Source organism: Callorhinchus milii, unplaced genomic scaffold (genome assembly GCF_018977255.1).
Source record: "Callorhinchus milii isolate IMCB2004 unplaced genomic scaffold, IMCB_Cmil_1.0 Scaffold8, whole genome shotgun sequence".
In the NCBI taxonomy this organism is placed as follows: Eukaryota; Metazoa; Chordata; class Chondrichthyes; order Chimaeriformes; family Callorhinchidae; genus Callorhinchus; species Callorhinchus milii.
In genome coordinates, this window is record NW_024704749.1 from 18,282,929 (window position 1) to 18,300,277 (window position 17,349).

At 46.0% G+C, this 17,349-nt stretch overlaps 1 protein-coding gene across 1 annotated transcript in view; it reads right to left on the bottom strand.

The window, feature by feature from the left end:
* The window catches only part of c8g (complement component 8, gamma polypeptide), a gene marked incomplete at its 3' end in the record, with an annotated part of 30,882 nt that extends 15,225 nt beyond the window's left edge, over positions 1-15,657 (bottom strand). The window contains 5 exon segments of the mRNA NM_001292661.1: positions 7,144-7,152; positions 12,532-12,638; positions 14,015-14,085; positions 14,692-14,828; positions 15,479-15,657. Of these exon segments, the coding sequence (NP_001279590.1) occupies positions 7,144-7,152; positions 12,532-12,638; positions 14,015-14,085; positions 14,692-14,828; positions 15,479-15,616 (462 nt within the window).
* Positions 15,658-17,349: the final 1,692 nt, after the last annotated feature.

The following is a 17,349-nucleotide window of genomic DNA, read 5'->3' on the forward strand; positions in this document are numbered from 1 at the left end:
CGTTATGTTGAGCCTGTTACTACATGTATGTATCAATAAATCATATTTCAAGGTTATATTTCACAATTTATGATCCTTGGAAAATCTTAAAAAAAAGAGTGTGTTCTGTACACTTGCTTTGCTCTGACTATTCCTATATTCCTGGATGTGAACAGAACGAGGGGAGAACGTGTGGTAATCTGAAATGCTGTACACTGTCCAGCACCTTGGGACGTCCTCCCGATGTGAAAGGTACAAGTGGACTGAAGTTGGATTTCAAGGAACGGTTAATAATGAAGTGTCTGGATTTCTCAATCAAAAGGAATAACTCACAGTTGCACTGTTTTACAAGTGATAGTTTTTTTTACCAGAACAACGTACAGTCCCTCTGGCCTGTGACATACTGTGACAGAAAATCAATCCATTGCTTTAGATTTTTGAAACTGCTGCTTTGCAGAGGATGCACTTACAGTCCAAGCAGTAAAAGGAACAGGTTACTGTACAGTTAAACATGAGGATTACAGCACAAATAGAGGCAAAAGCAAAAATAATTAACTATAGCTACATCACCCAGTTTCACAAAGCAGTCTTATTCTTGTGTATTTAGTTTATTTTCATTTTCTAACAGGTAAGGTGCGCTTTGAATGGCTTTCTTTCTTCCACTAACTACACTTATGGCTGCAGTTACTATGCAAGTGCTGACTACTTCAAAAGCACTTTAAATCATACGACAGGAGCACAAGCAAATGTGCCCGGGAACTGTGCTGGTTGACTAAAGAGCTGTGTGGCGTACATTTAAAGCACTGGGTCGGCTAGTTCAGCAAGATAGACCACAATTTAATTTGAGCTGGAAAGATTCCACCGCTTTGCTCTGTGTTGGTCAGATACAAGTGGATACCCATTACTGTGTGGAAGAACATTCAAACCAAACTAGCGAGAGTTCCACATCTGTTTGGGATGATGAGTTACCCTGCTTACCTAATTCTGGAGTATTGGTCGCAGGTTGACAGTAAGAAGCAAGGGAACCCAGTGTCTTGGGGTTCACTACTGGATATAACAGGCTCAAACCCCAACCTTTCCATTGACAATACTGGCAAGCTTTCTGGCGTAGCTCGGACCTACCATCACTTGACATGCAGTATTCACAGGAAGTGAGTGGGAAGATTCCCAGTGGGATTGAAGGTTACACGAATTGGGGTTTGGCTCTTGGGGTAAGAGAGAAGAGAAAGACAATGGTCAGGATTTGACGGTGATGATGTGCTGCCACATTCAAAAATGTGCTGCAGCTTTGAATGTCCGTTTCCCACCCACCTCCTGCATTTTGTTTAAAATGGTCATAAATATTAACCTGTACAATAAGGCATCAGGGTCACTATCCAGCCAACACACTCACAGAACAAATCACCCGCTTGTTAAAGGCAATCTGGTTTCTTAGTCTGTACATTGACTTGAGCGTTAATTCTAAAGTACAATTTTCCCTCTACTTCTTTGCAGCGATTGCTGCCGTCATTAAATAGGTTGAACTTCAAAATTCAAACTACAATTTTACATCTTATTCACCGAGGCTTCAAACCAGTATATTATTCATTCACAGCCAAATGATGGCAGACTTTGAGGAACAGCTTGAAGAAAAAAGAACTGAAAATTACCCTTTGCCTGAAAATAAACTGAGTTTGTGTCACTGTGTTGGGGGGGAGGGGGGCAGAAATTCCACCCGGATCTATATTTGCATTTCAGAGCATCCAGGGTTTGTCAAATTCTTAAATACAGCTTTCGTTTTGAAGCTGGTTTTCTGCAGGTCATTTCATTATAGAAAATTGGCTTCAGCGTTGAGACTGAATTGAAGAACTTAAGAGGTTACAACAACAACAAGTTGCATTTACATAGCACCCCTCATGCAGGGTAGCGTCCCAGAGCGCTTGACAGTGGCCGAGCACGATGCTGAGCCAGGGGAGATGACTGTAGTTGAACAGAAAGGGCTTCAGGCGCGGTCTGAAGAAGGGGAAGGAAGGGGCAGGGCGGAGGGCTGGAGGAAGAGTGCTCTAGAGTTTTGGGCTGTTTTATTAGCACAGAAAGCCTGTAGCTCGCCTCCAGGGTCTGGTAGTGTTGGTCCACAGCAGATCAATGAGAGGCAGCGCTGTATCGAAAGATACCCCCACTGCATTGAGAGGGTCTGTAACAGGGATTCCCTGCACCAAATGGCTCCAATGTAGAGTCCTGGCAGCCACTGATGGTGACATTTCAAAACTGGTAAAATAAACAGTGGGATACCACACTTTAGAAAATCCAAACCTAATATCAAACTTGTGGAAAGCTCATTCTGCAGCAGAATTCAGCTGCAGTTTGCAAAGATTCCTCAACTATTAAGTGACTGGAGGTGAGATGATTGCACCGGTTGGCATTGCTCAATGGGAGATCAACATGCTGTTCTACACAGTAGGAGAGAAGTGTTCTCTGAGGAAGACAGGCATGTGGGAGTATGTGAAGCACTTTGAGACGTCTCGAAGACGTGATAAGGAATTATTATTATAGGGGAAAGGGGGGTGGGGAGGATGGATGGACATGTTGCCCCCTGGGAGGGAGAGGGTAAAACATACAGGTCAGGGGAAGCTAACCAGCTTTCTCCTTTAAAAGAAAAACTTAATTGAGCCAACATTTTGCAATTGGCTGCACTTCATGCACTTCAACGCATCATCCGATCAGCAAACGTTCAGAGCAGTAAACTCCTTACTCTTCCAGTTCACCCTAGAGCCCACCCACCCCCCCAACTCCCCTCACCACCCCACACACACACACAAAGGCAGCGCCTTTTAGATGGGCAGAAAGAACAGCAAACAATAAGACTGGCAGCTGGGGAGAGGAGAGGAAACAATTCACCCAAAATTCCTCAGGTCTCAGCATGTAATATTATTTTGGCTTAAAATTCAATTCAGGTTTAATTTGGGAGCTATTTTTTTTCCTGCAGTTCTTAGAAAGTAATTAACGCAGTAACAATGCCACGTACGTATATACATACATACATACGGCAAGAAATGCAAGAGACGGAAATTAACCGTGGGACTTTTCAAAAACAGAAATGGCTTCGGTGCTCAGAAGGATAGAGCCAGGGGAAAAAATAATTAAGAGCACTTACAATTCTTTTTTAAGGGCTTTTCTTATTGTTTAACCAGAAGAAGGAGAGTTTTTTGGGCTTGGGCTTCGCGTGCATGATGCGCACAACTCGTGGGGACCTCCAGACTTTCAGTGTGCAGTCGTCGCTGGCCGTGATCAGCATTTCCTGGTCCACAGAGCTGAAGGCCACAGAATTAACGACATCTTGGTGCTGCAGCTTGGCCAGGCAGATATTGTAGTGCCGATCCCAGATGTAACCATGTTGATCCTCGGCTCCGCTGCAGAGAAAGAGAGATAGAGAGAGGGGGGGGAGGCAACATATTAAGTGCAAATAAAAACAGCTTGCTAACCGCACAGCCCTACAACTGCACAAATGCACCTTCTGAGTCAGAAGGTTGTCGGGACTTGGAATCACGCAGTCAAACTGCCACTCCAATGCAGTGCTGACAATGCAGTGTTGCGTTGTCAGAGGTGCTGTCCTTCGGCTGAGAGGTTAAACCCAGGGCCCGTCTGCCTGTTCAGGTGGACATTAAAGATCCCATGGCATTATTCGAAAAGAGAAGGGAGGTTCTCTCTCCACTCACTCCATAGCTGTTTGTGGGACAATGGCTGGCGCATTTCACTCACAAAATACAGTCAATCCACTTTACAGTATATCCTGTCAAGCACTTTTGAGACATCGCGACAATGTGAAAGGTGCTATATCAAATGCAAGGCTTATTATTATTATGGGAGGGAAATTGGAGATGCAGTTCCCAGCACTGAGAATCATCCTGTGAATGCTCAGCAGAACATATCTCAAACTAACATTTTCTGCACACTATATCTATGCTACCTGGTTTCAATATTGTTTATAAATGAATCTTACTGACTTGCGCTCTCCCCACATCCCTTATTTTTTAATACCTATGTGATCATTCAGTTCCCTTTTTAACAAGTTTATTGGTCCGACCAACAGCTGGACTTGTAATAAAGAAATGAATGTCGAATGCTTGGAAGGTACAGAGAACAGGAGAAAAGAAACTAAAAGTGGTGGAGGAAAAGTGACCTATTAAACTTTATGTAAAGTACTGTAATAATATAACTAGTGGAGTCCTGTAGCTCAGTGGTTAGAGCACTCGCTTTGCAAGCGAGAGACCTGAGTTCAATTCCAGGGCGAAACCTTGGGCAAGTTTCCTTACTCCACACGCCTAATAATAATCCCTCCAAAACCAAAAACAATAATAAAATTGGCATTTTCAATCTACGACTGTTTGTGGGACATTGCTGTGCGCAATTGGCTGCCGCGTTCGCCCACAAATTTACAGTCAATTCACTTTACAGTGTGTTCTGTGAAGCGCTTTGGGACGTCCTTCCGACGTGAAAAGCGCTATATCAAATGCAAGGATTATTATTATTATTATTATTATAAAAGACATCAGGTAATACAACAACAACTTGCATTTATATAGCGCCATTCACTCAGGGTAGCGTCTCGAAGCGCTTAACAGTGGCGGAGCCTGAGATGTAATCACAGTCAAAAAGAAAGGTCTTCAAGCGTGATCTCAAAATGGGAAAGGAGGGGGCAAAGGAGGGAGAGAGTTCCATAGTTTCGGGGCATAGAGGCTGAAAGATGAAATATTTCTTTACCCAGAGGGTAATTAAGATTGGAACAAGTTATCAGAAAGGGTGGTTGAAGCCAGGATGTTGGATTCAATTAAGAAACTGCTCAATATTATAATGGGACAATAGTAGGGTGGGTGTTCTGGAAGGATGAGATCAAGTGGGCTGAAGGAATTTATTCATCCAAACAATACCTTGTGGTCAGAGTTGAAACATTCTCTGATATTTCAGGATTTTCAGCATCAATGTGGAGTGAAATCTAATAGCCAGCAAAGGGAGGACAGAGTTTCTGACAACTCTGGCAGCTTACGTATTTTCTTTATCATGCATCATTTAGACCATATAGAACGCCAAGCTTCCTCTGAAAATCCTAACTCCTGCCAGACCCTTCTGGAGTCACTGGTAATTAATCTTGTCTCTGGCCCAAGGATATCACTAGGATTGTGCAAAATATATCACAACGACCTCGCCCTTCTGCTGCTTCTAGAATTTGTTTTCCGCTCGTTGTTTTCTGCCATTCGATGGTTTTGCTTGCTTTGCAATGTGCTGATGTTATTTCTTGACAGTTCAGTTTCGATTCTCACTCCCACCGTCTCTTCCATTACTTCACGCGTAGAGGCAGCTTCACGCTAATGGGACTTTCCTTTCAAAATCACCTACAAAATTCACAGTAACTACCTTTGCAGTAAGCATACAGTGCTTTGAGATATGTATCCTCCTGATGTGAAAGGCGCTGTAACAAATGTAAGGTTTATTAAATCATTGCATGCCTAATCGAGCAGAAAACTGCTAGGATCGTTCTATATCGTCACTGTAATCTCTTGCCGACCACTTATAAGTAGGAATCTCAGTTCCACATCTCTCTCTCCTCTCTAACCTCCTCCCAAAACTCATTCAGAAACCTACCTGGCAACATAGTCCTTGCTGACATCAAGGAAAATGAAGAAGCATTCATCATTCGGTGTGTAAGCTCTGTGTGCACGGAGGGTCCGTGTGACTTCCCGCATGGTTTTCAAGTCAAACACATGGAGGTCGATCTCCTCGGCTATGGGTGGAGGATTCATGGGATCGCTGATGACACAGCCCTTGGGCCAGGCTCGACTGTTAACATACAAATACCTGAAAGGAAACCCGACAGATAACTGGAGTGCTGCTACCAGTTGTTAAAATGCATTTAGAAATCACCTGTAACTTAAAAATAAAAAAACGAATTCTCTGACCTTTAAACCCTGCACAACATAACTTGTATAATATTCCTTGCATCTGATATGGTATCTATAATGTTGAAATGTCGCAACGCATTTCTGTAAAGTGTATTGTAGCAGTGTTGCATTGGAATGTCAGCGTAGAGTATGAGCTCAAAGTACTGACATGTCACTTGAACCCACAACCTTCATCCCCAGAGTGAGAGTGTTACCGATAGAGCTAGCTGATCCGTTATACGAGAAAGAGCTGTCTTTGATGGAAGGGTGGTGGAAGCAGATTCAATAATAACTTTCAAAAGGGAATTGGATACATAACATGTAAAGAAAACATTTAAAAAGCTATGGGGAAAGAGTGGGGGAGTGGGACTGATTGTATAGCTCTTTCAAAGAACCGGCACAGGCACGATGGGCCAAATGGTCTCCTTCTGTGTTGTAAGATTCTATGATTGATCAGACTAACCTATTATCTGGAGACAGACCCATTCCAATAATGTGACCGTGGACATCAAAGGTGTAGTCCAAAGGATCGAAGAACTCATTTGAGCCTCGTTCTTCCCCCAATACCGGACCCGTTGTAGACATCTGATGAGCCAGAATTTGTTTAATACCTGTAACCGTACACAAGAAAATACACCTGAAAAATAATTCAGTTCTCAACACAGGAGTGAGCGCATTTGTGGACAGATTCAATCTTTGCTGCCCTTATCATTCAATAACCTCCCATTTCACCATCTTGGTTCATACATAAAAATGGCTGTTCAAGGAAGGTAACGGGCAAGGAAGGGATAAACAGTGGAGAAAAGATTATTGATGGTATAGGATGTAGATCTATTAGCGAAGCAGTGGGTTTAGCTCACTAAATATAACTGCCAGCGAAGCAGAAATATTTAACAAAACAACAGCAACTTGACTTATATAGAGCTTTTCACACCGGACAAACATCTCAAAACACTTCACAACAATGGTGAAGATGACCAATGAAGTTAAAATAAACCAATGTCAATACAAGTTGTGATTTCAGCATTACTGAAGAGATTTTTTAAAGAGACATCGGGCTGTTGAAAGCAGTGGGATTAGACCTGATACTGCCAAACCTACCTATTTGATGTGGAGTATAAGTAAGGCTGCCTGTGGTGAAGATCAAAAATTTCTTTTCTTCTGTGTGACCTTTTTCAAGCAGCTCAATGTCTGACACCTTTGTCTTGGCCTGGAGGAAAAGCTTTGCAAATCGTGCCTCAATCTGCTTCTCATCCAACGTCAGCATGTCATCCAGGAGTAAATTCTCCGTCATGGCATCACCTCCACCCTCGCACTTTACCCTCTCCAGCTCCTTGTTCTCCTCACACGCACTTGCCAATACTCTCATCGGTTTCCTGCCGTCTTCATCCTCGCTATCGCTGCCCAGGTCGAAGACTCGACAGCTTGAGGTAGCTTGCTGTTCGTCATAGTCCAGCAGCAAGTCGGGTGTCTCATGCCTCTTGCAGTCTGCCACCATGACTGTTCGAATGGTGCTGGCATTCAGGTTCTGCAGCTGAAAGAGTCTCTTCACAACATTTAGATTTTCCGATTCTATATCCTAGGATGGGGAGAAAAGAAAATAGGTGTATTTCTTTTTAAAATTGTTATGATTTTGTGCATCTTAGTTGATCTCAGTTAAAGGAAAATTTACCCCTGGAAAACCCTTCCTGCCTTTGACAAACATGTTTCCCAGGCACATCTTCCAGAGAGCAGCATAGATAGCATCTTGCATTTATTTAGGTAGTGCCTTCATAGAAGGAAGATTGATTAAAAGCACGGTCAAAGAGATTGGTATTTAGAAGGGTTTGGCAAAGTACAAGGCAGACGGATTTGGGGCGAGAGATCCAGAGAGCGGGGAACATAGTGTCTGAAAGCTCTCCAGAAGGAGACATGCAATTAGCCCAAGTTTGTGCAGTGGAGGGAGTGGTGCGGGAGGATAGTCCGGTGAATGGAGAAGGCTGACATAGAGAAACACTTGGCTACTCGGGATTGCTTCCCTGCAGTCAGGGTTCTGGATGTGTTAAGACCGGTGGAGTATAGTATTGTGCTTCCACACCGCAGAGATCTCTAGTGGCAGCAAACCGCTAATACATGGACTGATGTCACATTTTGATCTCACTCAAGTTGTGACCATCATCACTAAAAAGCACAGGCAGTTGCTAGACCTGGACTGTCCACAGGTTAGGGCTTGTGCAGGACATCTGGGTGACATTACGTGGAAAGATTAAACATTTTCACTACTTATCGCCTGGAGAACTGATGGAACGTTTGTATATGAAAGGGAGCTAAGATGGTCAATCTCAAAAGGGACAAGGGGTGGGTGGAGGAGAGTGGGGGGGAAGATAGATAGGAGAGCCCATAAAGCAATCACTTTTTGTGCCAAATGTGTATCTCGTTATTCACTTGCTTAGACAAATTCCAAGAAAAGTGTGGACTCACTGCAGTCAAAATGAGATTGAAGAGAAAGAGCTGCACTCACAAAGGAGTATCTTTTGTTAGAAGCATCTCTGAACAAATGTGTAATCAGAATGCATCTTCCATGTTGCCTTTTACATTGTATATTTTAGCCATCTTTCACTATTTCTTGATCAGCGACTACTATACTATATTAACCTTTATTTTTGTCAGTGCTCACACATTCACTTTCACCTTTTCTTCCCCTTTGCTTTCTGTAAATCCAAGCTATCTACCAGCGAGGAAGAGAAGGTGCCTCAAGATTCTGTGTAGAGAAGTGCAGTGAACACACCGTGCTGCAGCAGAAACATAACCAAATAGCAAGGAAACCGGCTATATTTATCCAGGTTTAGTTCTTTACAAAATACAAAACAACATTCAGTGTCAGAAAAGTGCAGGAATCCACTTCTGCATGACGGGGATACTGGAGGGTAAATAATACTCAAAAGGTTCAGTTGAACAGTGTTCACTAAACCTTAGTTTACCTGGAAGGCCTTGTTTAACCAGAGAACAGAACAAGAGGTCATGTTCCCAATCCAGTACAAGTTGCCAGAGATCAAGTGGGTTTCATTCAACCAACAGCCAAAGACGTCATAGGGCTTGTTCCTCACTCGAGACAGCAGTGTGAAGTCATCTGAAACAAGAGGCGACAAGTACAATTATCTTGGGTGTGAATAAATGGCCAGCACAGCACTATGCAACATGGAGTAGTGATGAAGCTATTTTATCTGGAAGTATGTTGGATGTTGCATTAAGCATCAGATCATTGTTCTTTGAGTGAAGCAAGTGACGGAGTCAGTGGTGTTGCAGGAGGTCTCAGAAGAGGTATGGTGGGGCGAGGCTGAGGAAGGATCATCATTGCATATGTGAAAGCAACTTAAAAATCATTCTATTAACCATGCCACAAGCTACAGCTCTAAATTCACTGTGCAGCGGACACTTGTGACTTTCTGGACTGCTGACCTCTCGAGACCCCTCACTGAGACAATTCATTCACCAACTAAGAGAAGGTAACAGGAGGGTTGGCTATGGTGTACAGCGCTTCCTCTCTCCAGAGACAGAGCTGCATCTTTTCGAATACCGTGGTTGTTGTTGTTGGAGGGGAGGGGAGGGGTTGGAAACAACAAGATACATTTGCAAACCAAAGCCTCTATGATATTTCTGCCCTGGTCCTGATCTATGTGCCACATCTAGTCTGTTAACTGCACAGCAGCAGTTAGCGAACATGCTTGACAATGCCACAAATCTACATAGTGAAGTACCTAAATTGAAGACGGCGATTTCACCAGAGGATGAATTGCGAGGCCCGATGTAGACTCCCGAAACCAGGAGAAGAGTGTCCTCGGCATTGAACTGGGAGAACTGGGTGTAACTCCAGTTGTACGGGCGCATGTTAGCGCTATGCAAGACAGTAATCTCCAGATCATTGTTCCATACCTGGAAAACCAAAGAATCCTCTCAGCATACATTCAACAACAGCTTGCATTTATATAGCGCCCTTCATGTCAGACGGCGTCTCAGAAAGCTTGAGTGTAAATCAATACATTAACGCCACCAACGGTCATTGTCACTTCAGTCACTGAACCTTAACCACAAGAAATCCCCACTTCTACCCCTCAAACCTGAACAGACAGAGGGGACTTCCGTTTAATGTCTTATCTGACAGATGACACCTCTGATAGTTCCCCCAGTGCTGAACTGGAGTATCAACCTAGACAATGAGCTCAGTGATGCGAGACTTGAACCCACAATCTTCTGACTCAGAAGTGAGAGTGCTAACCAGACTGAGACTTAGAAATAAAGAAAACTCAGGTGTTGGGAGCTGTCCTGTGCTACAAGTAAGTGTGGATTTAATTATTAAAGGATTATTGACATTATGTCTGAGCATTAACAATATTTGCAAGAAACCTTGGGAAAAAAAACTAATAATAATCCTTCATTTAATATAACTCCGAAAATGTCAAAAAACATGTCAAAGCGCTTCGCAAAGGGTTCTGTAAACAACAGCAACTTGCATTTATATAACCCTTCACACGGGGTAGTGTCTCAGAGTGCTAAAGAGTAGTGACTGCGTAGTTGTAGCCTTTGTGATCAGGTGCAAACATAGCATGATCCAGTACCTTCACAAAGCAGTCTTTGGAACAGGATCCGAATAAGTAGCCACTATGAGAGAAGCTGACGTGCAAGACCTGGTCACGATGCTCCTTCAGAACCTCGACCTCCACACACGGAACCGTGTCAAAAAGTCGCCTGAACTCACCGAGCCATGACGTGGCAGCTACAATAACAGAGGCAAGACAGAGTTAGCTTTGAAGTCTAATTGCATTAAATTTAGCCGGCTCCCTCCATATATTCAATTTAGCCCCATCCCTACACAATCCTAATTATTTTGTATGTAATATTGGCTTCCAGCAAGCCTTATAACCAGATGCACTAAAAATTCAATGAGTTGGTCACTCATTCCATGACTGTTTGTGGGACACTGCTGTGCAATTGGCTGCCGCGTTTCACCCACAAAATACAGTCAATTCACTTTAAAGAATATTCTGTGAAGTGCTTTGAGATGTCTCGAAGACCCTATATCAAATGCAAGGATTATTATTATTATTATTGAACCATTGACTACAGACCTAAGATGCTGGGAACTCAATCAATCCCGGGAATGAAATGCTCCAAGTCCTAAGTGACACAAGTGACCAAGAGGTGTACAACACACAAAATACAAATTGGCTTCAGTTTTAGCCCCTAATTTTTCCATCAAGAGTTCTACTCTCACTAAATTACCCTTTTTTTTTTGGTCAGCCAGGTGTCAGACACGTATGGAAATCCATCGCCAAACTAGATTGAAAATTCCACATATGTATGCACCTACACATGGAAATTTCTCCGTGTCTGGAATGGAATGCACACTCTCTCCCCGCAGGATGCACCCATCTTAGCGAATTCTGGAGAGCGTTAGGTTGGCAAGAACCAAGACTAGTGGACTGAGAAGTGTGTTTCATAGGGGGAGTGTTGGGAATTTAATTAGCTAAACCATACAGCTTACTATTAACACTTATCTTATTGTACCACATTGTGAGCCGTTCTTTCTAATTCTCTCAATTTCTTTCTCTGTCTAATTTTGTTTTCCTGCGTTGTGTGTACGTGGGTGAGGCAGAGAGAGAAAGAGATCAAATGGGGGTAAAATGGGTAGCAGAGGAAATAGCTTATGTACGAAGAGCAGCACGTTTCAATTACACCAGTTAAGAGGAATGAAAGACGGGGTGAACTGCAGCATCGATATGGAATTGGGGGAAGAAACATTTCATTCAGAATAACCTGGGTGGCGGGGAACCGAGCGATTCACATTGTAGTAGCGGTAAAATATCTCCTTCCACAAGAATTCATCGCGGGACACTTGGCACCATTGCTTGCAGCTTGTCCCCGCCGCCAAGACGTCCTGGGGTTCTAGATGCAGGAACACCTCAAGCAAGATGCTGTCTGGCAGGTGGGGGAACCCCCCTTCGTCCATCGTATCATTCTGAGCCCAGATAACACTGGGAGTCAATCAACAAACACAACCGAATCAACTTCTTCACTCTTTCTGGATCGGGGGGGGGGGGGGGGGGGGGGAGAGGAAGGAAGGGGAAAGGACAGAAAACAACGCAAGCCGGGCGGACGCAAATGGGCCGGGCGCGGGTACGCGAGGCGTCTCAAAAGCGCTTCGCGGAACGCGACCGGGAAGCGGATTGTCGGTAGAGATCTGCACCTTATGCCAAACTCTTGTGACGTTCCGACGCGACGGTCGTTGTGTCGAGCGGAAGGTTTAGCGCTGTCAGCGTTACCCCGTTGCGCTCTCTCTCTGCCGGCGGTATCCGCTGTGCTGCGTGGTCCCGCGCAGCGCTGGGAGAACGCCTCAAAGTGTCGCGATAGGGCGCCGTATCCAATGCTGGGATTATTATTATTATTATTATTACTATTATTACTGTTATTACAGTTATTACAGTAGGGGCTGCGCAGCCCTGGACACGCCCGGAGCTCAGTGGGGGGGAGAGAGGGGGGGAGAGAGAGTTGGGGGGCAACCAGAGAACAGGAGCAAATGGCCCATCGTTCCTCACAGCCTGAGACAGAGTAAATAAAACAGACTTACAGTAACTGACTGCATGCACCTGATGCACTCACCATAGAGTTTCAGAGTCAGCTTCTGTTTGGGAGTCTGCTGAACAGCGATGATTGCGTATTTGCTGTAATCAGTTTCACCAACTGCCATGTAAGTAGTCACTCCCCGTTCTGGAAACAAACAAACACTTGCCTAAACCCCTGCTAATTGCCAGGAGGGATCTCAGCTCAGGATAATGGCTGGGTTGCATCGCAGAGTTCCAATGGGGATGATCAGATCACCGGATGGTGAAAGTTACATGTCTTATACACAGCTCCTGAACCCCAACAACAGCTTGGGTTTATATAGACTGCACCTTTCACGTGGGATAACATCTCACCATCCAAGGCAGAAGGCCCCACAGATTCCACCTCGTCTTAGCCTGTGATACCATTTTACTTTAAAACATAGAATTGTGGAATATTCCAAAATTCAGTCTCAGATTGAAAGCTGTTTTTTTCTGCGTTTCTTAAAAGGAATTGGCTTCCCAAATTCAAGACTGAATTCATGACTTTTTCACAATTCTACAACAGTCTTAAATTTTAAGCGGTAAATTGGTCTCACTGGCTAAAGATTTCAACTTTTTTCCTCCCGATCCCTATTCAGTGACTTTGTAAAAAGAATGTGTTGTATCAGAGTGAATGAACCTGCCTTCACTGCCTACATTCACACATACTAATAATCCTGCAAACCATTTCCTGAGCCAGACGGGTCCACAGGACTCCAAGCTCTATCGATGCCAGGCCAGTCCGCCTCGCTCATTGGCAGGACTTGGAAGAGAGCACTTGGAGCTAGGATTTTTCCCACTCAGCTCCTGTTAACACTAACGGGTAGGGTGGTCCAAGCTGGATAAACAGTGGGAAGCTCACCAGACAATAATAATCCTTGCATGTAGTCCTCTAGCATCAAAACATTGCAATTTCTCTTCATATCATGGGTAATTGTTGTCACGTGAAGTGACTGTGTATTTGGGTTTGCTCTCACCCAAGTTAATAATCTTAGCATTTGATATAGCGCCTCTGACATTGGGAGGATACCTCAGACAGCTTCACAGGTTATACTGTAAAGTGTAGTGACTGTTTTGTAGGCATAAATTGCACACAAAGAGCCATGAAGTGAAAGACCAATTTATCTGGGGGATTTGTTGACCAGTACACCAGGGGGAAACTTCCTTCTCTCTTCGAATGGAGCCACTGGATCCTCAACGTCCACCTGAACAGGCGGAGATGGGACCTCGGTTTAACGTCTCATCCAAAAGGAAGCACCTCGACAATGTGTCAATCTGCCAAACACTGCACCTAGATGTCAGCCTGAATTGTGAGCCCAAGTTCCCCAGCCTGGGCCTTGAACCCACAACCTTTGAAGAGTGACTGTTTCGAGGCAGCTACACCCACGGAATTGAGATTCAGTGCTTTGAAGAAGGAAGGGGAGAAATAATTGGAAAATAAAACCACGCAAATGGTAAGCCTGCTGGAAAAAAAAACACAATAAAAAAGACTTGACAAACTTTTTCGGTAGAACTTCCCAATGGTCCTTGTCTTCTTGTACTCCTGTTTGATATCCCAACATATTCCTTCCCTGGGAAAGACAAGAAGACAGACTTGTGTGTTATCGTCTCCCATGCAGAGGCAAGTGGCTGTATTTGAGTGCGTTCTTGACACCCAATCTGAAATCCAGTCAGCAATCCAATGTCAGCCACCAATAATAATCCTTACATTTGATACAGCGCCTTTCAAGTCAGAAGGACATCCCAAAGCGATTCACACCATACATTATAAAGTGCAGTGATTGTAACTTGTAAGCGAACATGGCAGCCAATTTGCACACGGCAATGTCCCACAAACAGCTATGATGTGAATGACCAATTTATTACGGGGGATTGTTGGCCAGGAGAGAAATTCCCTTCCCCTGTTTGAATATGGTGAAGGAATCTTTAACGTCCACCTGAACCCCTGAACGCACTGAGATTAACGTCTCAGCCGAAGGACGACACCTCCGACAATGCAGCACTCCCCGCTTTGCTGATACGCTCTGACGTCTTACCTGGCACACTGAGCCAGAGTTCTAAGATGCTAGTGCCCAGGCAATGTTTGAACTAGCCTCTATATGAGTTGAAATCCTGTATTCTAAGAAAGAGCCCCATTAACAGCACAGTGTAGATAACAAAGTCTTGGGGGTACTCACATTTTATGCAATGTATTGGTGCGCACAGTTTCTTTCTCATTGGAAACTTGCATGACAACTGCTTCCACACTGTAGCTGCTCGATCTCAAATAGGTACAATGAGACGCCACACCAATAAGATACCATTTGCCTGAAAACTAAAAGCTAAAATGTGAAATTCCGGCCAGTCACACAGTCCAGTCCTCGAGACACTGTTTGTCTGGCCAAAGTCTGATTAAAGTACATCTCCTTTCATGTCTGATCATTGTTGACTTGATTCTTATCCTGTGTTCTGTCCCTGCAACCACCACAGACAGTAAATACATCAAAGGAAAAGGATGGAGCCATTATCAAATTGTCTGCTGCATTCACAGTCACTGCACTGCAGTAAAATCCTGTGAAGCACTTTGCTTTGAGAAGATGTCATAAGGTGCTCATTGTTTGCTCAGCTGACACGTGCAGAAATCCATCACCTTGCTTAAGAGTATCTCACCTACACACGGAAATTCCAGAAATAGTTTGTTGGAATGGAAATGCTCCCTCTCTCCCCTGGAGGGATGCATTGAGCTCAGCTAATTCCAGAAAGGATTAGGTGCAGGTTGGCAAGAGCCGAGGCTTGGGAACCCCAGAGTGTGCGTTGGGGTAACTACTGTGCTATATCAAATGAAAGGATTAATATTAACTATGAGTGGATGTGATGCGGATTTCACCCCCACACCTGCTCTAATAGAACAGACCCCGAAGTCTGTCCAGATAAATCGAGATGTCGTCTCTTTGGGAAATCTTGCAATTCAAAGCCCTTTGTTACCTGGTCAATGTTAAAGTTTTCCTGTATTTGGACTCCGTCAATGGGGCTGGCCTGCTTTCTGACGTTCCTGCGTCTTTGTCCGGATGAGATAACTAGAAAGCAAAGGACAATGAAGTAGATGACATGAGCACCCGCCATGGTGAGGAGAGAGGGATTAGCTCGGAGTCCGAGCTTCCAATAACGGATTAAAAAAAATTGCAGCTCGTTTACAAAGCACAAAGTTCAACGGTGCGGTTTATCATTAAAGGAACGTGGGTGACGGTCTGGGTTGGCACCGCGCAGGTTCACCTCTCCCCCTCTTGAGCGAGGAGCTGTTCTCTGCCGACTGCAGGATAGCTTGTTCGCGCGCGCAATCTGCTCCGACCTTGCTCCCCCCGCCCGCCCGCCCGCCCACCCACCCCCAAGCGTCCTGTACCTCAGTGCATATCTGGGTTCGATCCCCGGCAGAGCCAAACTCTGGGCAGGTTTCCTCACTCCGCACGCCCCCGTTTGCCCGGCAGCGAGTAGGAACCCGGCCGTTGGTCCATTGGCGGATCGCTTTTCCGGGGTCGGGGGGGGGGGGTTAACAATTCCTTTAAAAATAAAAACAGATTGAGTCGCTTCAATCTACGGGGGAGGATCGCCGCTGCGCGCAATCGGCCGCCGCGTTTCGCCCACGAAACCTACAGTCGGTTGACGCCGCAGCGGATCCTCGGAGGAGCGTCTTCCGGTCGTCCTCCGAGCGCTTCGCGGGAATGCGCCGCGAAGCCAACGCCGTCCGCGGAGACGGTCATAGTAATGCCGACGGCAACGGCGACGACGACGACGACAAGAATAAGGCGCTGTATCAAATACACAGGGATTATTATGATAAGTATTACGACTATTGGTATGAAACTCACAGCGAAGTGAACTGAGACCCTACATTTGGTGGGTGACCTGTAACACAAAAAAAATTATTATTTTTTTTTTTAAAAATGACCTGAAAAACGCAAACGAGTGGTCGTTTTTGTTTATTTGTTTTGTTGGGGTAAAAAAAACAACAACTTAAAAACCGAGAGAGAGAGAGACACAGAGAGAGAGAGAGAGAGTCAGGAAATCAAACGCACACCGCCCGCCCGCCTCACTCCCCACCGGCCGCCGCGACAGGTGAAACACAACGCGACCCCCGACCGGAGAGAGGCTCGGGTTGCCGCGCCCGCGCGACCCTCCGAACCGGGGCCCGGCGTCCAGCGCGAGGGGGGAGGGGCCTGGCAACCGGCAACCGGCGCGAGGGGGGGGGGGGAGGAGCCTGGCAACCGGTGCGGGCGGCAGGTGAGCGCCAGGCCCTGTGGTTGGGGGGTTTGGGGGTGGGGTGTGTGTGGGGGTGGGGGTGTGTGGGGGTGTGTGTGTGTGTGTGGGGGGTGTGTGTGTGGGGGGGGGGGGTGGGGGGGTGTGTGGGGGTGGGGTGTGGGGGTGGGGGTGTGGGGGTGGGGGGGGTGTGGGTGGGGGGGTGTGTGGGGGGGGGGGGGGGGGTGTGTGGGGGTGGGAGGGTGTGGGTGGGGTGGGGGTGTGGTGTGGGGGTGGGGGTGTGTGTGGGGGGTGTGTGGGGGGTGTGGGGTGTGTGGGGGGGGTGTGGGGGGGTGTGTGGGGGGGTGTGTGGGGGTGGGGGGTGTGTGGGGGGGGTGTGGTGTGTGGTGGGGGGTGTGTGGGGGGTGTGGGGGGGGGTGTGTGGGGGTGTGTGTGTGGGGGGGGGTGTGTGGGGGTGTGTGTGGGGGGGGGGGGTGTGGTGGGGGGTGTGTGGGGGTGTGTGGGGGTGTGGGGGGTGTGTGTGGGGGTGTGTGTGTGGGGGGGGGGTGTGGGGGGTGTGGTGGGTGGTGTGTGGGGGGGGTGTGGGGTGTGGTGTGTGGGGG